Genomic DNA, 26,369 nt, shown 5'->3' with positions numbered 1-26,369 from the left:
ATCTGTGATTAAAAGAAACATCATTGGGCGTTTAAAAGAAAGTTTCTTTGAGCACTCGTTATCTTAAAAAAAAAATTGGAAGGTCGTTAATCTAAAAAAAAATTGGAGGCTGTTTGATTGACAGTTTCAGAATCAGCCAATTGACGAGGGAAGGCGGTGCCTCCCGAGGATGGACGTGTTCGTCCACCAATGGCGAGAGCGTGGGGGGGCGGGGCGTCTTGAAGAGGGAGGTCATGTGATCGAAAGCTCCAGGAATGCGTCCAACCAGAGTTGGCAACGCCGCCCTAGCCTCGTCCTGGCGCGCAGCTGACTGTACAAACAGCGCGTCGCCTCAAACCCGCGGAGCTTGTCGTTCCGCTCAGCGGCCTGCAACCCTGGGCCGAGGAAACACCCCTCTTAGCCCGGGACAGTGACAGTAAAGCGGCGCGGCCTCATGAAGGTGGAGTCCCTCAGCGATCACCTGCGGCTTGGGCGAGGATCGGCCATGTGCCGTTGGTGGCTGTGCGCGCTGGCGATGCTCTACAGCCCGTCTGCTGCCAGCACCGCCTTGGCTGCGGCCCCCGCGCTCCTCAACCGGACTGGGTTACCCGCCGCCCCTGGCAACGGCAACGGCACCGCCACGGCCTTCGACAGCGTCACCTCCATCGTGCGCCACTTCTCCACCTTCAAGAACCTGGTGCTGGCCGCCTCCGCCGGGGCCTTTCTCCTCATCCTGTGCCTGCTGGTCAGAGTAATCAGGTACTGTATCTGGGGGCTACTGCTGCAACTGGGGAGGTGTGTGTGTGTGTGTGTGTGTGTTACCGAGAGTGAAGCCCCAAGTGTAGCTTTCAGGTGAAGCAGGCTTAAGGGAGAGGGGATATTTGACCAGGGTGTGCAGGTACAACTCAGGCACCAATTTAAGGTCATAACAACATTCTGTAGTTTACATTTCTATTCAATTCTCATGATTACATTTAATAAGGGAAACTAACTAAACCTCGCGTGTTGTAATCACTCCCTCCAGCCCTGTAGGGGTGGCGTTTACATTTTATAGAGTTAGCTTCCTTTACAAATATGGAGATATAAGATTAGCAAATGGGCTCAGATGTAAGATTTTTAATGTTACTTGTCAATCTCCAGTAGTGTTGCACATGGAGTTGAGACCAAAAGTATAGTCTTCTGGTCTAATAGGGTTAGAGGCTGGGTATAATTGGATCAGGATGTGCTGATTTAATTCACTCCTTATTTTAAAGTCATGCATTAAAAAAAATATTTCCAATATAAATTTCATATGTTGACTTTTATAATGGAAACTGCTTATGTAAACTTGTCATGCTGTAGTTGCATGCTGCTACCAATGGCTGTGCTGCAGCACCTTTGCTAGAATGAGATGTAATTACAGCATGACAAGTTTGGACAAAGGAATTTGTAATGACAGGGTGACCGGATGTGTGAGCAGATGTAAGATTTAATGTTTTGATATGCACTCATGTCTCCTGTTCAAAATGATCCAGTGCTGTGTCTGGGAATGGCTGCAATATGCAGTGTGCTAGGCAAGACAGCAGCTAGATATCACAATTGTGCTCTAGGTTGCAAGTTACTTGTGGCTGCCCAGTAATTCTGTTTGAAAATTGCACTGCAAATTTTGATTGTATTAAGAAACTGCTGTATTCATGAATGGAGCTGGCCATGTGCTACAAGTTTTTTAAATTCTCTGAATCCATTTTGGTCTTAAACTGGGTGAAGGTTGGTTACCCTACTCTCTCTGCCTCAGTCCTTCTTGTCTCTGTTCTATCTATACTACTATGGTGTATTATTATGTTGCTGTTATGAACTTTGTCCCCTTGTTCCTCCTTTGCTCCAAACTCACCACCTGAGATATACCTCCTTCTTGCATTCTGTTTATTGAAGTCGAGACTCATTGTACTAGGGTAACTTATTTTTCCCAGGACATGAAAACTTGAAGTCTCCACCACTCCTAATTCTACCCTTCATCTTAAATGTACAAGCTTTTAAAATCACCTTTTGATGTCACCTAGCCCCCAGTACTTAATTTGTCTTGTCTACTCTCCTTTTATTAACCTTGATAGTGATTACAATATTAGCCCTGGCTTTCCACCTTAGTTTCTCAGTGGAAATGTGAGAGATTATCTGTTTGCAACTCCATTTATATTGATTGCTGGTCTATCTTTTTTAAAAAATTAGAATCTGGTGAATGTAAGCTATTGGTTCACCAACTTACTTAGCAATGGAGTGGTAATGTGAAGGTTGAACTATTAATTTCCCCATTATGTAAGCTCCCAGTATTTGGAAAGAGGAGAAGATGATTCCAATTTTTTTTCCCCATGAGAGCAAATTCTTCCCAGCTTGTCCTTGCACACGTCCTAGCAACTGACCAGATGGGCAATTAAAATACCAGCGTTTTGTAAAATAAAATCTCCAGCTCACTTTTATTTCTTGGAGTTTTTGTCAATGAAGACATTGTTAGCAACCAAAGGGCCATTTGAGGACTTGTGCAATACTGCCAATTCTGTTATGTTCCAGACTGCCCAGAAATGCATGGATTTAAAGAAGTACACAAAGTACAGACACAACAGGTTCTTTTGTTGTAAAATTCATTTGTACAGCTGATCCTGTGTCATAAATAGGTCATGCAACTACATTATAAAAGTTTTTATTCAAATCTATCTTGACATGGGCAATCTGTTAGTGTGCTGATGTATTTTGGCATGATGTTGAAAGTTCCCAAGCTCTGAGGCACTCAACAAGAGATGAACCACTTCTCCAGGGAATAGTGGGAAAATTTCCTTTCTGGGGCACACTTTCTTTCTATTTTCAGAAATGTAATGTACATCCCAGAAAGTTAGTAATACAAATGAAGACTTGAAATGCAGGGGAGAAACTTGCTTTCAATTCAATAACTGGTATAAAATAGGGACAGGAATTTTTTAAAAAACATTTGTTAGAGGGGGTGGTGGTGGGTTGGGAGGCATTTGGGGGATGTGTATTTTGTACTGAAGGAACTCCCAGGACCCTTCCCCCATTCCTTTTGAAAAGAGTGCTCTAGGATCCGACACATTAGAGACTGATGAACTGGAGAGAGTTTAGAGAAGAATGGTCAGGATGATTCTAAGGCTTTGAGTTTTAAGTTACAAAAAGAAAGAAGCTCACAGAATTGAACTTGTTTTTATTGGTGACAAGTATATTGAGAAGGAGCATAATTCTAGTCTCAAGATTTGGATAATGTAGGTATATCTGTTGTTTAACTTGGCCTTTAGGGTAGAACTGGCAGACACAAATACAAAATGAATGAGCACCAAGTCAAACTAGAGATCAGGAGAATTGTTTCTCGCACACAATAGATGTGAGGTCAATTAACTCTTTTTGGAAAAAGGGTTGCATCCAATACCTAACATGGGATTGAAAGTTAGAGGAAACATGTAAACTGATGATCAAATATTAATACAACAGTGTGGTCCTTGTATGCAGCTGTGGTACAGCCCTGGGACTACTGTAGAAAACAACTGATAAGGAGTCAATAACATCATTAGTAATGTTGGATTTGTACAATGGAATTTATGATTGATTAGTTTTGGAAATCAGGGAGGAATTTCACACTTTCATCTTTGAGTGTTCCCTTGCACTTTCACTCCCTCACCCCTACCATGCCCCACCCCCCGAGAGGTTAAGTTGGTAATGTAAATTGTATATAACCTTTTATGGAATGAATGGACAGGATGGGCCAAGAAACTTTTTTTTTTTGTTCTGTTTTCTTACACCCTCGTGATCTCTGGCATTTGTTTGATGAGTTCATTACCAAAGACAAATTATTTAGGAATAAACTTTTCACCATGAGGTCACTGCTATCGCAGTCAGGATCATTAATTTTTCTTCATCACTGAGGCTCAATGCTGAGATTGCCATGCGCTGCTTCTCTGTAAACAGTGGCCAAAGAGGCTCTTTTTTTTCCTGGTGGATTCCTTTAGGCTTGTATTGTACTGCCAGTACTTTTTATCACTCCAATATTAAGTGCGCAATGGCTAGTTCTCATGCCTTTATTCAGATGGAATAGACACACCTTTAGTGATCACTTCTGCTTTGTGAATAAACACATATTCTTACCCTCAGGTCTAGAAGAAAACTCAGAAAAACGAGGAAGTATGATATTATTACAACTCCAGCAGAAAAGGTGGAAATGACTCCGCTCAATGAAGATAATGACGATGACGAAGATGCAACAGTGTTTGATGTAAAGTACAGCAGGTACATCGTAGAATTTTCCCAATTTCCCCCAAATCTCAGTGACACTAGTGTTTTAATATAAAAAGTACACGTATAGAGTAATTTAAATATCAGTTATTTTAATGCATGTCATGAAGAATACTTTCCTAGTGAAATAGCAAATCCTGCAATGAGGCATCTCATGGTCCAGTTACCCTATGCGCTAAGAAATATAGCACTTTATACTGTATTCTAGCAGAAGTCACTCATACTATTTTAAGTGAGGTCTGGTTCAGCTTTTCCCTTTGGCATTCAGCATAAGCACAGTCACAAGACTGACTTGTCAACTGGGATAAGAAAAGTAATTAGGCAAAGACAAGCTCCCTACAAATAGATTTTATTTTGTTTTCTTAGTTTGTTGACCCTTCCAAGGATATCGTGGTTTTATTTAACACTAAATTTTTCCTTTCACCTTCCCCTTTCTCCCTTGCACACTACAACCAAAAGTATTGGCATTTACCCTGACCTCACCCACCTAACATCCACACGCCTATACTTGCAAGCACAGGTCATTGGTGATTGCACACTAATTTGTAATCAAAAATAATCTCCATTGGTGAGTTTCAGCACTTGCCATACAATATTCCCATCAAAATCTGGGAAATGTATTTCTTTACAGTGGGGATGTAAAAATAGCAAGTTCCAACCCTAGAGTATAAGTCAGTAGAATAGGAATTGTCTCACTGCTCACCAGCAAAACATTTTGGTTCCTCTAAGCCAACATGGACATGTCGATGCAGCTCTTCATTTAGCCAGCTGGTAGGCATACATGCTCAAGCAGGACTGCCCATTCATTTTTGAATGAAAGCAAAAGGACTGTACAGTACAGTCAGTTTTTGTCATAAATCTATAGTTAGTATTACACCCATTAAAACTAACCAGGGCACAGACTTGAGCTCATAAGGGAGAAGATAGTTTAGATTTAACTACGTCTCTCAGAAAGTCTCGAATGTGTGGATAGTTTAGGGAAATACAAAAGGAATTTGGATAGATTTTTGGTGAAGGAAATGATGAGGGACAGAGCTAGAGAGATAAATGGTGACTTCTTTTAACTTCAGGACTGAGCAGATAGACTGCAGTGGTCTTGTGGAGTCCTGTACATTCCTATGTCCCTAATCTTTTCCATTTTCTAATCTATGTATCAAATGTGAAATATACTATTGTGGCATATTTGCTTTTGTAATCTTATCATTCTGAACAGTATTTTGTGGTACTTGTTCATCTCTCCAAAATTAAATGTAGAAACTGAATAGAGTGATTCAGTCCTCAGAAAATTAATGGTGGACAAATTAGTGCCTAATGAGCTACTTTTGAGGCAAACTAAATAAATAATTCAGTTGATTATTCCTATCGTAAACACTTAAGACTTTCAGATTTCAATGTAAAAAAACCAATCTCTGCTGTAATGTGATGCAATTGCGATGTTATTTAATGGATTACAGCAGTTAGCTGGATAATATGATGGAAAATGCTGCATTATGGACTCTTAATTTGCATATTGAAGCCATTAGTTGCAATCTCAAACATCCTATTTTCTGGTTATGAACTGCTAATTTCATGGTCAATGACCATTCAAAAACCAGCTGCTGTAAATTTAGTGCCTGTTTTTTGCTGGGTGGGGGAGGTGGTTATCCACTCATGCTTTTAATGTAAATTAACAATCTTTATTCCAGTACTCATGAATGAAAAATGACTTCTACTTTACCAAACTAAACACATTGGGGTTATTTGCAATGCCAGTCTATAGCAGGGACTCCACCATCAACATGAAATGCATGTTAAACAGTTCAGGCTTCTTCATAAGCAACTATTCAGGTTGACAGCTAGAAGACAGTCTCCATAATCAGAACCGTTTCTGAACCGAAATTTGTGTCTTTAATCTCTGGCAAATAGGTTAACCCCAAATTGATGATACATGGAATGCCCATAATGTTCTTCCATTATGAGAAGCTAGATAATAACACACCTACAAACCGATACATACAGGGTAAAATTATTTGGCCAGATTTATTTACTGAAAAGATGCTGCAAAGTACAAAAGCAAAAATACACTGCTAGATACCAATACAATAACGAAAACTTGTGGGTGTTTGGTTTTTAGAAGTATTTGCATGCATAGCAATCAATGTGCAGCATATGCAAGCACTTATTTTTAAAATGTAAAATTGGCTTTGGAGCAGCACCGTTGAGAGTTGTAAATCAGACCGCTCCGCTCAGTCCACCACTACTTGCCTGCAGAGTTGGGATTTTGTCATAGGGAAACATGACAATAGAGAACAGATGGCCACAGTGCGTTACTTATAGGATAAGACATAGCCTCGAGAATATTGCATGTGAAGCAGCTCAGATAGCATCATAAACCATGACATTGAAGATCAAGCAGTTTTAATGTCACCTGAACTCCGAGATGTGTTGTGTGCTCCATTTGGTTCTATATAGCTGAAATTTGTGTGGCTAGTTTTATTCCGTTCTCAAACGGCTTTTACTTTTGTGCCAAGTCATAGACAGAAGTGGACGTCAGGCAGTGATTTGAACTCAAGTGCTATTATACCACGTGATTGGAACTTCATTGAGGAGTGAAGCTGATCCCTGGTATTAGGGAGATGAGCTATGAAGAATGATTGACTTGATAAGCCTCAAAAGATTCAGAGAACACCTTGTAGAAATATACAATATACTTAACACAATAGGGAAAGGAAACAAAACAGTACTTTGCTATGCCAAAGGAGCAAGAGGGTACATATTGAGTTATGAATGCATGTTTAGCACTGATGCCAGGAAGCACTTCTTTACACAGGATGATCAAACAGCCGGAAGGCTTTGACAGGAAGGATGATGGCAGGACACTCAACTCATTATAAAAACATCTGCATGCTCTAATAGAAAAACAGAAGGGCTCCCTTCATTAGAACCAGTCTTGAGCTGTTGGTAGTTTCTGCTTCTGCTTGTAAGGGGAGTAGCAGAGTCTGTAAATATTGGTAAGTCTATACCCTACCCAAAGATTCAGATGATGAGGTACAAAAACAGAGTTTAAGCAGTTTATAAATGGGATCCACAGCTAGTATGTTATGGTCTTGGACACGCTCCCAATTATTTATAATCTATATCATTGTGGGAAATTATCCTTTCTGGGGCATGTTACTTGTTTCACTATGTTAGCTATCTCTGTTGTCTTTCTCTGCTGCTGAAAGTGCTGCCGACAGCTGTGCAGAGAGAAGATTCTTCTTGATGTAGATTTTCATATCACCTGAAAGCGAGATTGTTTTATAAGATTGACACTAGTTCAAAGTTGTTGTTGTATCAGCTGACAACAGCTTTCTACTGAAAAATCCATTTTGCATTTTACAGAAAGTACAATCCTGCTTATAAGGTTATTAGGCACTGGCATTTTGATGTCATCCTCCACAGTTGTAGACAAAATGCCATCTGTCATCTTTCAGAGGATAGGGAATATGATTGAAACAATGCTAAAAGGCATTGCTAGCAGTGGATGTGTTGATTGAGAAGAAGCGTTAAAAGGGAAACATTGTTTGTTTAAACACTGAGTGCTTTGCTGTAAAGAGAAAAAAGAAAATCTGAGTGAGAATGGATTATAGAAAATTGCAAAGAAAGGGATCAAAGGCTTAACTCGGGGGGCCACTGAAAGTTAATGTAATGAACAAAATGGAAATTCTTCTTGCAATCTGCTGTTCTAAAAATATCTGATAAACCCGCAGGACATGTTTCTCAGTTCGATACGCCATCATATCATGCTTCATAAACCCAGCCTGTCAGGCAAATTGAACCAAGGCTCATTACAATGTAGGCTACTACCAAGCTTATTCTGCCATTTAATTAGATCATGGCTGATCTGTACATCAACTCAATCTGCCTGTCACTGCTCCATATCACTTGATGGCCTTACCTAGTAAACAGGAACAGGCAAACTCCTTTGTTGCTGGTAATTGAGATGACCCATTAAAATGTTGGAAAATATTTTGGCCAATGAAAAGGCTTCATTCAGATCAGCCTGGTAACCTCAATGGAGCACTGCTCCTGAGAGGTGAGAGTATATGTTATATCAAAGTCTAACAATTTTCTAATCTCTTGGTTAGTATGATTATGTTACTACAAATATGTATTGGGCGACAAAAAAAATCATTCCGCTTTAATCGAAAGCTTAGATATGATTTTGACAAGAAAAGGCCATTAATCCTCTTCCTCCAGCTGTTGCTTCTGATGCTGGCTGTGTGGGTTTGGTTTTCTTCCTGTTTCTTCAGAATCTTGGCATGAACCTGTTCTGAACCTGTTCTAACCCAGCCAAACCTGTCTCCCTTCTCTTTATGTGCAATCTACTGAGCAGAGACGCGAGAGAGCGGAAGAGGCCTATAATATTGCCAAGAAGAGTAGTATGCCTGAGGATTGGGAGAGTTTTAGAAACCAACAAAGGACAACCAAAAAATTGATTATCAAGGGAGAAAATAGAATATAAAAGTAAACCAGCAAGCAATATAAAAATGGATTGTAAGAGCTTCTACAAGTGTGTAAGTAGGAAGAGAATAGCAAAAGTAAATGTTGGTCCCCTAGAGGCTGAGGCAGGAGAAATGATAATGAGGAATCAGGAAATGGCAGTTGCATTAAACAAATATTTTGTATCTGTCTTTGCAGTAGAAGACATGAAAAACATTCAAGAAATAGTGGAGAACAAAGAGGCTAATTAGTGAGGAACTTAAAGTAATTATCATCAGAAGAGGAAAATATACTTGAGAAACTAACTGGATTAAAAGCCGATAAATCCCCTGGAGTTGATGGCCTACATCCGAGGGTTCTAAAAGAGGTGGCTGCAGAGATAGTGGGTGCATTGGTTATGATCTTCCAAAATTCCCTAGATTCTAGAATGGTTCCAGCGGATTGGAAGGTATAACCCAGCTATTCAAGAAAGGAGGGAGAGAGAAAACAGGGAATTACAGGCCAGTTAGCCTGACATCAGTCGTTGGGAAAATGTTGGAATCCATTATTAAGGAAGTGGTAACAGGGCACGTAGTACATCATGATTAGGCAGAGTCAACATGGTTTTATGAAAGAGAAATCGTGTTTGACAAACCTGTTAGAACTTTTTGAGGATGTAACTAGCAGGGTAGATAAAGGGGAACCAGTGGATGTCGTATATTTGGATTTTCAAAAGGCATTCGATAAGGTGCCACACAAGATTGTTACACAAGATAAGGGCTCATGGGGTTGGGGGTAATATATTAGCATGGGAAGAGGATTGGTTAACGGACAGAAAAAAAGAGTAGGGATAAATGGGTCATTTTCAGGTTGGCAGGCTGAAACTAGTGGGGTCCGCAAGGATCAGTGCTTGGGCCTCAGCTATTTACAACCTCTATTAATGACTTGGATAAAAGGACTGAGTGTAATGTATCCAAGTTTGCTGATGATACAAAGCTAGGTGGGAAAGTAAGTTATGACGAGGACACAATCTGCAAAAGGATATAGACAGGTTATATGATTGGGCAGATGGAGTATAATGTGGGGAAATGTGAGGTTATTCACTTTGGTAGGAAGAATAGAAAAAGAGAATATTTGGTGAGAAACTATTAAATGTTGGTGTCCAGAGAGACTTGGGTGTCCTGGTACAAGAAACACAAAAAGTTAGCATGCAGGTACAGCAAGCAATTAGGAAGGCAAATAGCATGTTGGCCTTTATTGCAAGGGGTTTGGAGTACAAGAGTAAGGAAGTCTTGCTACAATTGAACAGAGCTTTGGCGAGACCTCACATGGAGTACTGCATAGAGTTTTGGTCTCCTTATCTAAGGAAGGATATACTTGCCTTAGAGGTGGTGTAATGAAGGTTCACTAGATTGATTGCAGGGATGAGAGGGTTCTCCTATGAGGAGAGATTGAGTACAAGGGGCCTATACTCTCTGGAGTTTAGAAGAATGATAGGTGATCTCATTGACACAAGATTCTGAAGGGGCTTGACAGGGTAGAAGATGAGAGGTTGTTTCCCCTGGCTGGAGAGTCTAGAACTGGAGCATAGTCTCAGGATAAGGGGGTTGCCATTTTAAGACTGAGATGAGGAGGAATTTCTTCCCTCATTTGGAATCTCTGGAATTCTCAACCTCACAGGGCTGTGGATGCTGAGTCATTGAGTATATTCAAGGCTGAGATAGATAGATTTTTGGACTCTAGGGGAATCAAGGGATATGGGGATCAGGCAGGAAAGTGGAATTGATGTTGAAGATCAGCAATGATCTTATTGAATGGCGGAGCAGGCTTGAGGGGCTATATGGCCTACTCCTGCTCCTATTTCTTATGTTAATTTAACTTTCCCTTTATTACATATTCTACATACTATATATCAACTTGTGTTGAGGCACAAGTGAGAGGATATTAAAAAAAGGATAGTGCAGACACAGGATCCCTTTGGGTAGAAGTAACAGAGGTAAACTATTACTGTGTTATGCTATTCTATAGAGCATTAGGCTAGGTTGAAAGCCTTGATTTGGAACTGTGGGGTGAGATAAGGAAGGAGACTAGTAGGAGATTTCAACTTGCCAGAAATTAACTGGGGCAATAATGCCTCTACTGGTAAGACAGGGAAGGGGTTTCTAGAGTTAATGAAAGACTGTTTTATGACTGTGAAGGAGCCAACAAGGGAAAAAAAACATCCTGGGTGTGATTTATTAGCGACCATCAAATCACCAACACAAAGGTGGGTGAGGCTTTAAGTAGCACTGATTGTAATGTGATCACATTTAACATTAGAATTGGAGCAGTCATTAAAACCCCCCAAAAATTGCCAGATTTAAAGAGGATCAACTTTAAGTGTTTGAGAAGTCTTGAAAGATAGGGCCCTGAATATTTGAATATGGCTAGGAGAATGGAGTTCCTTCAAGGTAGTGATTCTGAATGCAATGGGTCAATGTGTACCCATGCAAAGCCAAGGTACTGAGCTTAAAGACACTCCTGCCTGGTTGAATGGGACTATTAAGCAACTCATAAAGGAGGCCATGAAGGAAAATGGCACACAATTAAAACTGATTCTATATCAAAAGGCATGTCTGAAATGTAAAATGAGCATCAGAATGGCAAAGAAAAATTTTGAATTGGATATGGCAAGTGCAATGAAGGATATTTTTTAGTTCTAATGTAGAGAAAATGAAAAACGAGGGATGAAGTGGGACCACAAAGTGGAATCAGGAGAGGGCATGACAACTGATGTTATGCAGATTGCAAAAGTGCTAAATAAGTTTGTTTTTTTTGTCTCCGTTTATACCAAAAGGGTGACTGGTAACTTATTTGATCTGGAAAGGGCACTAGAGGTAGGTTGTGACACTATTCACATTACTACTGGCATGGTTGCCAAACAGCTGTGAATAAATTTCAGGGGCCGGATAAGATACTTCCGAAGATTCTGAGGAAATTGGGACTCTGGCACAAATTTTCCAGAAACCACGACTGGGGACAGGAGAATGGCAGATGTTGCTCCTATTTTTTTTAAAGTAGCAAAAATAACTCCGGAAACTACAGACCAGTGTGTCCATTGTTTGTAAAGTTATGGAAACTAGATGGACCTATATATCCTACCTACCCTGATGTAGGGAAGGTTGCAGCCAGACTGGCAGTCATGTTTGTGATTTCACAGCAATTATGCAGATGCAAATTTCACATGCACACTATTTCCTGTTATCACTGAATGTGCCCTGCTGTATAAATTGGCAAATAGGGCAGAAGGGGAACCAGCACATTACTGAAGAAACTTTGTTTCGGAGAAGAAAATTGGTTTAAAAGGAAAAGTTTTATGTTTCAGAGCATGGTTTTTATTACCCGTGATAAATTATTGGATGAAAGAGAGCTCGCTTATCACAGTTACTGATGATCTAAAGTATGCAAACAATGCATCTTTCAATTGCTTGAACAATTCTATTTATGAACACTATTCACATGATGCATGAAACAGTATTTGCAATTAGCATGAACTTAGAACACCTGGAAAATTTGGACTCTTAAACTTTTGGCAGGCTTCCACACCTCACAGCATCTAGTTTTATACTGTGGTATCAATAATTGGAATGTCCAGAATCACTATTTTACTTGCACCCATTGTGATATCGATCTCTCTGCTGGTTCAATAGACTCAACAATCGCTGTACAAAACAGTGGGAAGTGGGGGACACAATTTGTTTCTTCATTCATGTCCACTTGTCTGTGGGTGGAAGTGTAACATTATATTTTGTATCGAGTCTGTTTTGCTCTCCCAATGATGCGAAGACGTAAAACACTGTATAAATGCAAGTTTGTTCTTAAAGCAGTAACTGCTGACTCTGTTCACTGAGAGAATTGGCTTTAAGGTAATTGCTGAGCCCAACAGTGCAACAGGAGCTGAATTAACATATGTCGTTAAAATGCCATGATTGCTGGAGTGCTGCAGGGTAATAACTGTATCTCCAGCAGACTTAATTCTTGTGACAAAAATTAGTTATTCTTTTCTAGTTTTGATTTAAATCCAACTCCCATTTAGGCCTGGTACAGGAATCTGTTGTTGCAAGCTTTAATTACAAGCTGAAGCAAGGGATAATTTAAACAATGCGATATGGTCAGATATTCACAATCCAGGTGGTCCCTGGTAACACTTTCCCAGCATATGAAATCATCGGTTTGAAGCTTCATTGAAAGAAGGAACCAGACAGTTCAATGTTCCTGAAAGAGAAAATAAATTGGTTTAAAATTTCCAAGAAGCAGTTGGATTATTATAGGCTGGATACTCTGTGATTGATCTTTCTTTTTTCTGTCCCTAGGTGAAGATTTGTGTGAAATGACTATTACACGGATGGCCAATCACACTATGCCAACCGCCAGCCACAATAATCTTCTGGAAGAAAACTGTGTTTGACTTGTCATCTGTGTATTAGCTTTTCATTCAGCTTCTTGCATATAGTACACACAAGTGTATAGCAAAATTTAAATTATCTTCGTCCAGAGCAACATTCCTGTCTGTTTCCTGTGGACTTTGTAGAGAGCTTTTTTTAAACTCGAGGTTTTATTCTGTAGTGTGTTTTGAAATGAATAGGATTTTATTTGTATGTATGACACTTAGTTCTGTTTGTCTTCTGTCCAAAGCAGCATATCTGCACTACAAGACTGAGATGAAGTTGAATGTAGTTAACACTTAAATGGGTTGCCTGGGTGAGGTTTAGTGTTAAATATTTGCTTTTAAAATAATATACACGCCATTAGATTGTGACAGAAAGCATGTGGTTGCTTTCTAAAATATCCGATTTCTTATGGTCTATAATTTGACAGGGCATCTTAAACATCACCAAGTCTGCAAGTTCACATTGTCCCTTCAATATAGTACTGTGAGCATTCCCAGCAATATTTGCAACCTGAGCATAAATACTTTTGGGGTGGTGGAGCAAATCAATTGATTAGCAGATAATAAAGAATTAGTAATGCATTTTGTAGGGCAATTGACTGCATTGCCGATGCAAGGCAGGAACTAATCCTGTAGGTTGTGAGGAGTTAGTAGCACGATATTTATAACTCAACACTTATTGGACAAATACATTAACTTGCTTCTGCTTACATCAGACAAATGCATGATGAAAATTGAAGTATGGAGCAGCATATATGGCTGAGTTGAAATTGGATACTAAAATATGGATCTAGGTGGTGCAGTGCACTCAAGTGCCAATTGTTGGGTTACTGGCAAGTTTGATCCTCTGCTCCCAAGATTTTATCTGTCACTGAGCCATTTTTTAAAAAAAAAATCTGAATTTCCTTTGTCCAAATCGTCTGCACCAGCTGATACTATTCAAACTACAACCAGATTCTGTGTACAAGAGTATATCTGGTTATGGTTTAAGAATAACTACTGAAAATGCATAGTGGGTCTTTCAGTTTTCTAGTGTTTGGGCAGACTTGCTCCAATCACAAGCACTTCAATTTTAGAGAGTACTTTGTCAGACTCCCAAGTTTAAAAATTATACTGTTCCCCAGTTGAGAACTTTCTGGTTCTGGGCTCGACTATCTAAAGCTATTTTTCAAAGGAATTAACGCACTACATTGTACTGCAGTGTTGGTACTAGGTTTATATAGTGTATTGGTACTATTACACTACAGGAAAAATCACACTTAAGCTGATACTGTTGTGCCGAAACCTCTTTTTTTATTATGTGACGGTCTTAGTTCTTCATCATAAACTACTCCCAACACTGGCATTACTATTGGCAGACCTGCAACCAAATGTTACACCACTCAAAATGTGCTCTGCAGACACAATCCATGGTTGGAAGGATACAATATAGTTGTGGGCACAGTAGAAATCTCTCATGCCCATCACCTGTGTTTTCCTGAAGTTTTACGAGGGGTGGGTGGATGGAAGGGGAGTGCTTGCCGTGCATTGGAGTGTATATTTCACATTCACCATTACACTTTATGTAACTCCTACTAAGAACACTGCATTGTTAATGTATTCCATTTTGAAGCTGGAAGCTGTTGGCTCAATGGGAGCATCTAGTGGTAGAATAGAAGTACTATAGTACAACTGTGGTAAGAGGGCCAATATCACTGAAGGAGACGTTCCTTCACATTGACTGACTGTTGAAGTACGTATTGAAAAATCAAATTGACTCAGACAAACTGGAACACTTTCAAACTTGTTTTTTTTCCCTCAAGGAAGTAAAAGTAAGATGGATGCACAGTGTGAATGTTTAACTTGTGTTGCACTAATTTGTATCATAGAGGAGATTGACTAAGTCCTCAGCTACCTCTTAACTGTCCTGTTTTAATCAGAATGTCCTAATACTAAACAGCATAGCCAAGAAAAGCAGGACTCGCAAGCTGACAAAATCTGGTGATTTGCCATTTTCTACAGAAAACTGCACTTTCAAAACATTGCAGGCTGAGGTGTGTCCTGAGCTAATTAACTGATCTATCAATAACTAGTAAATTATAGTAGCTAGATATCTTTCTTTACCCCTCCATGGTAAAATTCAGCATTTGTGCATTGATGTGGAATTACTGAATCTGCACTAGTGAAGGAGTGCCATGTCTAATTATGTAGATTGACACCAAATACTTGACATCGCCATAGGCACAACCCAGATGGGAAGGATTAAATAGTTATACGGTATTTTCCCCACAGTTCAAATGAATAACAAAAATTTTACATCCCTTCACAGTTTCACCTGCAATCCTCGTGACAACACTGAATCTTATAATCTATCCTGAATCCCCAAATACATTGGGGTTGATAGTATAGTTCTTGTAAGCTCTTAAGAATCTTGTAATATTGCTGCTACATGAATTGTTTTGTTTTGGAAAGGAATACTGTGATAGAGGTTTAAGGTTTATTAAGTGAGCTTGAATAGATTTGTTTGGAAATCTAGAGCTGCTAGGCAGTTGAGTACAAGCTGTGCTCATTGTCCTACCATATGGTCAAAGATTTTTTTTTGATCCTGGATTTCTTTTCTTTCCTTCCCCCACTCCCCTCAAAGGCATTGGCCCATATGTAATTCTACCTGGAAGCATGCTCTCTGAATCCACAGTCAATGTTGAGTTAGTGGATTTCAGCTGGGTAGGGGTGGCACAATTGACCTTGGTGTTCCTAGGTTTGGGGGGTGGATGTTCACTAGGCTTCCCTTGCCTGATTACTATCAACTGTTGGTGTATGGATGTTGCGCAAGACTGGATTGTACCTTGCTTTGATCCCCTAACAATTGAATAGCCTACCAATCCAGTTATGTCAAGAATGGCCACTTGGATGTGGTCCCAAAGGGTGAGGACAGGATTAGACTCCACTGTGATGTCCTCCACAGTTGAGCAGTTTGCTAATGCTCTTGGTCTAGGATAGACCTATAGCGCCTTTCACAACTTTAGGATGTCCCAAAGCACTTTACAGACAATTAAGTACTTTTTGAAGTGTAGCCGCTGTTGTAATGTAGTCTCGGCTTGGACGTGAAGAATAGCCATTTGGATGAGATACCTGTGGGAAACTGGTATCCTTGCAACAAAACCTCAACATGAGTAAACACCTTTTTAGAAGAAGGGGGAGAAAATTTGAGGGAAGTAGAAATATTTTAACTGGAGTAGCACTGTTGCAAAACAGCGGTTTTGATTTAGTCCATGAAACAGGGTGCACTCAAAATGGCTAACAACCCTGGAATCTTTAAAGTGGGTGCTGTTACTCATACCTTACCAAACAATCCTGTGCTATTTTATTTAAACCCAAGTACAGATCCACAGAAATGAAGATCTGATCCAAGTACATCACCTTACCAATTATTAGTTACACATAGCAGGTTTAAACATTCCCTTTTTAAGTGGTATTTTATACCATATATTGACAATCAGCATCACTTATTAGTGAATATTGACATTTTAGTCAACAAAAGTCTTTTATATCTATTGTACAACCACTGTTTAAAGAGAACTTGGAAATGAACAGGAATGTGTGTATTTGGAACTATCAAAGCGAGTTAAAAATCATGTCAATATGTTTATTTTATCAAATAACTTTATCCTATGTGTTACACTACTGGCTTTATGTTTACATCTTTATACAAATAAGAAATATTTTAATATCTAGATTTGACACAGTGCATTTTTTTTGTTTTTGGAAATTTGTGATGTTTGTTCAGACAATGTCGGAACAGTAAGTTGAAGTTGTTTGGAGAGCAGAATGCAATATTCATTGTTTACTTTTTCCAATGTGCCTAGAGCCAAAGTGAAATGAGCCCTTCAACTGACTTAATGAGGCAATTCCCTCTCGGACTCTTTATAACACACGAGGTTCTTCGGAAGTGATTCATTTCTATTTAAGGTACAACAGGGTGAAGGATATAGTTATTAAGGGACACAAGTTTAAATTATATTTTTAGTAAGTTAGGAGTAAGAAGGGAAGTAAAGAAACTTTTTCACCCAAAGGAAAGCAGAGTTGTAGGGCAATGTTAACAGGGAGGGGACTTTGAAGCAGACAGGATAACTGAATTCAAAGGACAAATTGTCACATCTCGGGGGTGAGTTTGTGCAGTTGATCTCAAAATGGAACAGGTTTGTTGGATCTAATGACTTTGTTTCTAAAAATTGCATTTGTAGCTGATTGCACAACAAAAAGCACTTCAAACCAGCCCCCAATCATCACCAAGTAACAAGTGAAATTGTCTTTTAAATGAGTGCATACTAATTTTCAGAACATTCACATCTAGTTGGAGTGCTGATTTTATACTAATCAAAAATAGTTTGCTTGCACATTATCATACAAGTGGTAGTCGAGTTTGGGAGATCACCAAACCAAGCCCTGGGGGACCCCCTTTTATACTGGTGACATGGTCTTCTGAATTGGCAAATAGTTCAGGGGGGTTGGCAAATTACTGTATTTCAGTGGCACAGATTATGAAGTTGTTTTGTTTTAATACTGCTAATATCAAACCTATTGCAAAAACTGGCATTCACTAACTTTTGGAATATTAAAATATTTCAACAAACACACAGTTTTGGTTGTTGACACACATGCACAATACGTGCAACCACTTGTAAATAGTGAGATTATTTCTACTGGTTAATGAATTGGTACCAATGGGGCATAAATGCACATTTAGTACGAGAAGCATAAGGGAGGAAGTTAGAAACTTTTCATGCCAAGGGTTTATTAGAGTATAAAGCACTTTACCACAAGTGGCTATTGAAGTTGTCAACCATCACATTTAAAGAGGAAAGTAGATAGTTACTGCAAGAAAGATATTAGTGTCTGGGGAAAAGAGCTGGGAAATGGGATTAGAGTAGATTTGCTGTTCATAATGAAGGGACAGCATTTAATTGCAGACCAAAGATCCAGAAGCAAGCTAGATAATTAACATCCTGCAGTTATTTTAATTTTTTTTCTCACATGCTGTGATCAGAGCAAAATCTTTCAACAGTCATTTTCTGCAAAAGAAAGAATTTGATCAAAAAGTTCTCTACATATTTTCATCTGTTCTGCCTTATGGCAATTAGTAATTTTTTGTTCAGCAGTGGGACTGATTGAATTTTTTTTAAACGTACAGATAAAGCTTAGTTAAAAAGACACCAAAATTTATTTTCGTTTGGATTTTGATGAAACGTGTCTGCACAGTATGTCAAAGCCGATCATTACAAGTTTGCATTCCTCATTCTGAAGTTGGGTGGTCTATTTGAGAATGACTCAATATTTTTTCTTGGAAAGTTCCTGTCTTGGTGAAATTCAGTTGACCCACTCTAAAGAGGGAGGTCTTGATATTAAACTTTAGAATAGTTTTTCATTCTGTTTGAATGTTAATATAATTTGAAATTGATTCAATAACTTTTAATATACAACTTTATATAAACTGTAAAAACAGGGTGTTAATTTTTTTACACAGTGTAATTTCTCAACTATGTGGTGTTGATTAAGGGAGGAATGTTGATCAAGCTACCAGAAGAACACCCTGCTTTCTAAGTAATACTTTGGGATCTTTAATGTCCATTTTAAACTACCAGAACTGGCAGACTTAGTTTAATATCTCACCTGAAGAATAGCACCTCCAGCAATGCAATATTCCCTCAGTACTGTACTGGAGTGTCAGCCCAGGTTATATATTCAAGTTCTGCAGTGGGATTCAAGGTCAAAGCCTCCCGATTTATAGGCTGGTTTTGATTCACAACCTTCGTGGTTGAAACCAATGGCACATTGTGGTGTACTACCAGGTTATGTAGAAAGGAGGGTCGTTGGTTCAGTACCTTTTTTTTGATCAGCCAGGTGTATAATTTAGGAAACCATCAGCATGCTAATCCCCATATGCGTACCCTTTAATATTCTATTTTAAACAACTATAAAATTCCTTGTTTAAAATAATTTGTGATCAATGTTCCAAAAACTGTTCCCAGAGGAATGCTCCACATTCTACCCATCTTTTATGTAAAGACATTTTTTCTAACCTCCTGTTGAATTCTTTTTGTGATTATCTTCAATTTATGCCCTCTTATTATCATAATGCCAACCAGTGGAAATAACTCTTTGTTTACCCTATCATAACTTTCATAATCTTGAAGACCTCCATTAGGATACCTTTTAATCTTCCCGGCTCTAATGGGAAAAGCCCTAGCTTTGAAAGTCTCTTCATAACTCTAATCCCTCATACCTAGTACTATCTAGTATTAGGTAATTAGCTACTACGTACCTAGTATTTAAATAACTACAGTTCTGCATTTTGGAAACCACTATAGGTAATGAGGGCAGATTTAAAAACTTGAACTGTTTAGCTTTGATTAGAAGTAACTTAGCCAGGATCTTACATTGAGATGTAAGATAGTTAACTGTATAGAAATATTAAATCCAGCCAAGAGGGCACCAGTTGAAAATGTTTTTGTTGAAACTGACAAAAAGCAAACTGCGACTGATAGCAGGGAGTTCTTCACAGTGATCAACACATGGAATGGACTTGTGGATAGGTCAGTCGAGACAAAACCCCGGAATAATTTAAACAGTTGCATGCTATAATGGGAGAAACTAGGTTCTCTCTGGACAGATGAATTGAGATGAGCTGACTGTGAAAGTTACACTGATAATTATTAACAGGTATTTGCTTTGAATAGCTGTCATGTTAATAATCAGGCCCAATCTAAATTTTTGTACAAGAAAACTCTTGACAACAAGAGGCCATTAGGTCCAACTAATCTGTCCCTTTCCATAAGTGTGTGTTCTCTCTGAGGACACTCCTGCCTTTTTGAATGTGTCCTGTACATTCCATGCACACAGATTTGCCACTAGAGGGCATCCCATGTTAGGGATAATTGTAAACAATTTTACAACACCAAGTTATAGTCCAGCAATTTTATTTTAAATTCACAAGCTTTCGGAGACTTCCTCCTTCCTCAGGTAAATGAGGAAGGAGGAAGTCTCCGAAAGCTTGTGAATTTAAAATAAAATTGCTGGACTATAACTTGGTGTTGTAAAATTGTTTACAATTGTCAACCCCAGTCCATCACCGCATCTCCACATCATGTTAGGGATAAGCTGTGCTCAACAGCACTGTTAAAATCAGATTCATTGCACTCTTTCTCACTCACTCACACTCCTCTCTCACTCTCTCACTCTCTCACTCTCTCACTCTTTCACTCTCTCACTCTCTCACTCTCTCACACACACACATACACTGGCCCCACAGCCTAATCATCCAATTGCCATATGTAAAATTAACTTGAGGCAGCCATAGTAACGGTGTAACAAAGCAGCTGACAACGGGACCAAGAGAATAGGGGCAAAATGCTTAAGGCTGTTAGAGATTGAGACAAAAGTACACATGAAAGAATGTGTATTTTACTATCAGAAAAATTCAGAACAGATGTTCCAATTTTTCTTGCATGTAATTTTTTTGGTGGAACAGGCCAAATGCTTTAGAACTCTTTGAATTTATTACTTTTTATAGTGGGAACCTCAAACACAACTTGATATTTTTCCTATTAAACCAAAATGTCACAGTTTCAGTAAACTGCTCCTTTGACTTTGGCTCTTCGGATTTATGCTATTTTGTTGCTGCTTTTTATGAAATACTGCACAAGTAGACGGTGTTGCACACTAAAGAACGAAGCAGCATCTCGTCTCCTCCCTCCCAATCTATCGGCCTCTGGATTTATCAGCAATAATGGAAGGTAATGGCCTCCTTCGAGCTGTTTAACCTTTTGGTCTTGGACCATGCCATAGTGGAGAAGTGCAGTTAAGTTTTTCATTAGAAGATCTGTTTTGCTCTAAAGAACAATTCAATGTGCTTCTTGCTATATTTGTAAGAATATTAAAATATCAGAAGATAAAGTATGTAGAATGTGTTCATGGAGCTAATTTGGGGGAAGAATACAACATTCAAAAGTTTGAATACAGAAAGTAAATGGGAGATTCCAAAACTAGGGGCCAAAGATATAAGGTAGTCACTAATAAATCCAATAAGGAATTCAGGAGAAACTTCTTTACTCAGTGGTGAGAATATGGAACTTGCTACCATGTGGAGTGGTTGAGGCCATTAGCATTAATACAATTAAGGGGAACATTAGCATTAATACAATTAGCATTAATACAATTAAGGGGAATAAGTACATGAGGGAGAAAGAAATAGAAGGATATGTTGATAGGGTGCGATGAAATATGGTGCGAAGAGGCTCATGTGGAGCATAAACACTGGCATAGACCTTTTGGGCCGAATGGCCTGTTTCTGTGCTGTTAATTCTATGTAAATACATGAAGTTTATTTGAATTTGGTGTACAAGCTTATCTTGAAAGAAAAGTTATTTTAGAGATTATTCACTCCAGATGTGAGCCATCCCTTTTGCAAATGAAGGCTTGATATGAATGTGCTGCATTTCTGATGTACAAAACTATACAGAAATGGAAGATACAGCATCAGCGACTGACTTTAGACAAATGGTTTGAGTACGCAAACCTGGCGCACACACAATGAATTATGATCTCTTATTTGCGTGAGAATGCCTCTGCGAATATACATCAACCGAAAACACCATCAATTTTCGTTTCCGATTTAAAATTTAATCTTAACTTTTCTCATTTACATTTTGTGTGCTATAAACAGAATACATAAGCAAATAACCACAAATGTGACCTATCTCTCATTCGTGCTGACCAAACATGCAATTCTACTCAAGTTAATCATTCCATTGACTTATGAAATATAAATTGTATCTCAAGGCTTCGCATCACATCTAATGTACAGGAGATTGGGAGGAAGGAGTTTAAGTATTTTAGCACTATGAAATTATGTTTTAACTTTTCACACATGACATTCAGTCCTTTATCAATTTGCACAATACACCCACAGAATAAAATCGTTGCAATGAAATTTACTAGAAAACAATTATTGTAGAACACTGGTTGTTGAGCTGCACTTCAAATGCCACTAATTTAAATTCCATTTTGATTTGTTACACTGGAGCATTGTTATGTCAGTAAGTTCTTGTTTTTAAAGCTATATTTGTCTCTTGTTTTGTGTAGTTTCTGGAATAATTCTGGATATTTTGGGTAGATTTTTAACATTGTGTCTTATTTTAAAAATGTATAAGATTTAGAAAAGAAACTGGGATATTAGCAAATCTGTGATTTGGTTATCTGATTTCTGTTGTAATCACTCCATCTTGCTTACCAATAAATAATTTATATCTTTACCGTGAGAATTCTTGCATTGTTTATTTTGGTTCTTGGATGTCCTACAGGGAATGTGTAATTTTATGTGTGCGCTTCTCTCACAGAAGAAATCTCAGCATAGTTTTAACAGTTTGTAACATCTATAGACAATCTGTTCTATACTAGAAATGTCAAATTGCCAATCGAAGGAAGAAAAAAAAGACATTCATAAAGGTCCTTTCACATACTCAGGATGTCCCAAACCACTTCACTGCAAATAAAGTGTAGTCACTATTAAGTGGGGAAAATGTAGCAACAAGTTCCCATAATGGCAATGGCTAGTTAATTCATTTTGGAGGTGTTGGTCGAGGAATAAATGTTGACCAGAACGCCCTGCACTGCTTCAAATAGTGCCACGGGATCTTTTACGTCCGCCTGTACAGGAAGACAGGGGCTTGGTTTAACGTCTCATCTAAAAGATGGATCTCCCTTAGTACTGCACTGATGATTCAGCCCAGATTACATTCTCCGTTCCTAGAGTGCAGGTTGATCCATTAATCTTCTGACTCAGGCAGGAGTGTTACCACTGAGCCAAGCCGACAGGTCTCTGGTTTGATCTCTGGCCTTTTACTGAATTTGATGAGCTCAGCAGTTGAGGTACAGCTGGCCTTAGCATTCCTAAGCGCAGAGGGGTGAATTCAGCCAGGCTTTCTTCTCCTGACCGCTTCCTAGTGACCCCCACCAGAATCGCCAGTCTGTAGAGTTTGGATGAGGTCAGTATCTGGCTTGGTCGTGATGCCCCGTCACCATGGTCGAACACTTGTCAATAGTCTGTCAAGATTCAAACAATGGCCATTTGGGCTCAGTACCAGGAGGCTGCCTCTGTTTGTGGAACTGTACCTCAGCAAGTGCCTCACATCATTCTTCTGTACCAAAGATGTATTTGACCTTTGTTTCCCTCCAGTCAACCACTGGGTGCCCAACCCTAGTTACAGTGAATCAACTAAATATTTTTTCACATGCAGCACTCTGCAGCTCTGATAGCACTATGTATGGTTTTTATATCACAATTAATTGAAGAGTATACTTCTTGTCCGTAACAAGGTTTTCTTTAAATTACTGTAATTTGGACAGACTCCGATCTCTCGTCTTTGCTGGGGGCAAGGTTTTGAATTAAGTCCGAATCATTCAATAAGGAGATTTGTAATCTGTCTCTTACGAATCCAATGCTTTCCCTGTTCTAGGCTCTGCCCTGCTGCCTAGTTAGCAGGTTACCTGCCAGGCATATTATTTATAGGTGGAAACTGAAATAGAAGTATTGAATTACTCCTGCAGTAAATATCCCATTTGTAGCTGGACCAGGCTTGATGGCTGAAAGGCCTACTCATTTCCGATGTACACTCGTCGGATGTGAAGTGCTTTGAGGTGTCCTGAAGATGTGACCGGGTACTATATAAATGCACGTTCTCTTTGCTACTGAGCCATGTGCAGGAAGATCCCAAGTTTCGATCCAGGTTTGTTAATTTAGTTGAACAAGACAGCGGCGGGGGCTGAGGATGCTACAGTTGACCTCTGTGTCCTTGGACCAAGAGAGAAAAATCAGCCAGAATTCCTGCCTGATCACATTGTCAGTATAACCCTGTAACTGCATTGATGCTATAGAGTGGAAAATATAAGATGGATTTTATTTGCTCCTGGTGTGACTCCTGTCCCATCAGTGAGATTGATGTTGAAAATCAAAACATTGCCTACAGGTTTTAAGTTATTGACTTCAGTTTGGAGAAGGTGGAACCATGGAGCATGACACAACAATTGTGCATAACATGATTTTTTGCAATATGCAACTAGGAGATACTATTGATATGCTGGCAGTCTCGAGGTTAAAAACACACAAGCATCTAATGTCTGAAGCTTGCCAGAACTACACAGCTCTCTAAATATTGCAGAAAAGCAATGATGTACCAGAAAATTGCTTGCTTGCCTGCCAAAGGTCGTTTTAGAGCAGCTATTAACCCTGAGTGGCAATGTTGCCCTTGGCACCAATTAAAACAGGGAAAATTGAAAAGCCCAGCCAGGAGCTTTCTGAATAAGCCAGAAGGTCACTGACTCGGGGTAATGAAACAACACATTGCAGCAGCCCAGAAAAAACACAGCAAAAATATTGCCAGAAGAATCACCACCTTTCACTCATGATGATGATGATGATGTTGCATAGAAGATAATTTTCGTTACTGTTTATCTGAACCTTTCACTTGCAAACTGCACTATTTATTTGTGGAATACAACATGAAGATAATGCAAATTGGATCAGTGTTTATTCCCCAAAGCCAAAGAGGCCCCAAAACTTGCACAATTCAGAAACCCTGGCATAAAGGGGAAAGCAGCTAACTTCCCTGCTCCTGATTGACATGCAGTGACGTCTGCTGAAAGGTGTGGGGGGAATGGAGGCATCAGGTGAGAGGAGTATTAGGCTCCCTCGAGGTCAAGAGCTGCCTACACTCACTGTCTAGGCTCAACCATTAAGAATGACCCTTTGGGCAAGATACTGGAGGGTGTCCATTGGAGGTGTGTCCCATCAAGAGTCAGCACCTTCAAGCAAGGAGAGAGAGAATAGTCAGTAGCACTCAATAACAAAGGGCTAATTTTCATCTATTAAATAATATTAGCAAAAAATTGACCGGAGTATAAGGTGATATCCCTGCTTTATAATCATGTCTACGTTTTTGTGAAAATTAGCAAATGGAGAAAGATAAACCCCAAGCTAGATAAATCGCAAACCTTGCTCTGGCTGCGTGTATGCCTGCTTGCACGACAGCTCAATCATCGGGTTCTGTTTCAGAGATCAGCAAGAAATTTCAGATATAGAAAACAGAGCGTGGATATTTTAAAATATGCAAAACCACTTTAAGCATTCAGAATACATATCAAAATAATCTTTGTGGTAAGTAAAGCTCACACAGCAACTTCGCATATCACAAGGAATTGAACACTAGTTAATGCATGGGGAAACCTGAATTATTCATCCACGTCGTAACATTGAGCATTCACCGTAGCACTGACCTATATATAGCCCGAGAGACGGTTGCAAGTTAAAGAGATGTTATCCTTGTTTGGCTGGCACAGTCTCTTTATAAAAAACCTTGATGCTCTTAACTGCCTTGGTGCTGTTTGTTATCGTGCCGTGGGAATTTCTATCTCTCAGACTCTATTTAAGAATCTGTGTGAACTTTCCTAGCCATTTTCTAATGAGAATTTTGTGCTCATCAGGGTCAGGGACGGTAGCGCTGAGGAATAAAACACTTTCTATTCAGGCATCCTTTGCCTGCATCAGACACTCCTAATTCAAATAGAGAGTACAGCTCTCTTTAGGGTGCTCCATTAAGCAATCCCAGGTCAGGTACAGCACAGGTTAAGATGCAGAGAAAAGCTCCCTCTTCTCTACCCAGTTTGCAACTTTAGAAATGCACCACCTTTTGCACCAGTGTGACTTTTTCCATTTCCTGCACCAGCCATGCAATGGCCTCTCTGAGTGAGATTGCCAATTTAGTACTGATGTAGGGGCAGTTTTTGTGCTGTGGACCCATACCTAATGGGAACTGAATTGAGTATCCCGCACAACCATTCCATGAAGGACCCTTACAGCCAGCAGATTGAGATTTTCATCTCATAAATTTGGGTTGGGTTAAATTGAGGTCCTATGCGTGAAAGGTAGACGTCTAACCCATTGCACCATGCTAGCCATTTAAAAACATCTAGACAGTGAGGCTATTCCACCATGGAGGACATCTCAGCTTACGAACATACAAAAACGATGGGTAAAATTGATGCCCCGCATTCATGATGGTTGGAGCATCAGGGCTGGACACTTCCTTTCCCCTGTTGGAGGTGCTGCCTTTCGGATGAGAAGTTAAACCGAGGCCTCGTCTGCCCTCTCAGGTGCATGTATAAGATTTCGTGGCACTATTTTGAAGAAAAGCAGGGGAGTTCTCCCCGGTATCCTGGC

At 39.4% G+C, this 26,369-nt stretch overlaps 1 protein-coding gene across 1 annotated transcript; it reads left to right on the top strand.

Annotated features, from left to right (window-relative positions):
• The first annotated feature begins 297 nt into the window (after positions 1-297).
• Positions 298-20,063, top strand: fam174b (family with sequence similarity 174 member B). The gene is made up of 3 exons (XM_067971380.1): positions 298-738; positions 4,108-4,242; positions 13,041-20,063. The coding sequence occupies exons 1-3, from the start codon at positions 434-436 to the stop codon at positions 13,042-13,044; spliced, it is 444 nt and encodes a 147-aa protein (XP_067827481.1). The 5' UTR covers positions 298-433; the 3' UTR covers positions 13,045-20,063.
• Positions 20,064-26,369: the final 6,306 nt, after the last annotated feature.

The sequence above is a fragment of the Heptranchias perlo genome, chromosome 34 (assembly GCF_035084215.1).
Source record: "Heptranchias perlo isolate sHepPer1 chromosome 34, sHepPer1.hap1, whole genome shotgun sequence".
Taxonomy (NCBI): domain Eukaryota; kingdom Metazoa; phylum Chordata; class Chondrichthyes; order Hexanchiformes; family Hexanchidae; genus Heptranchias; species Heptranchias perlo.
This window is presented reverse-complemented; position numbering and strand designations above follow the sequence as displayed.

Coding starts and splice junctions, on each gene's coding strand:
- fam174b (XM_067971380.1), top strand. CDS start 434: ATGAAGGTGGAGTCCCTCAGCGATCACCTGCGGCTTGGGCGAGGATCG. Junction 739..4,107: donor CTGCTGGTCAGAGTAATCAG/GTACTGTATCTG, acceptor TCTTACCCTCAG/GTCTAGAAGAAAACTCAGAA.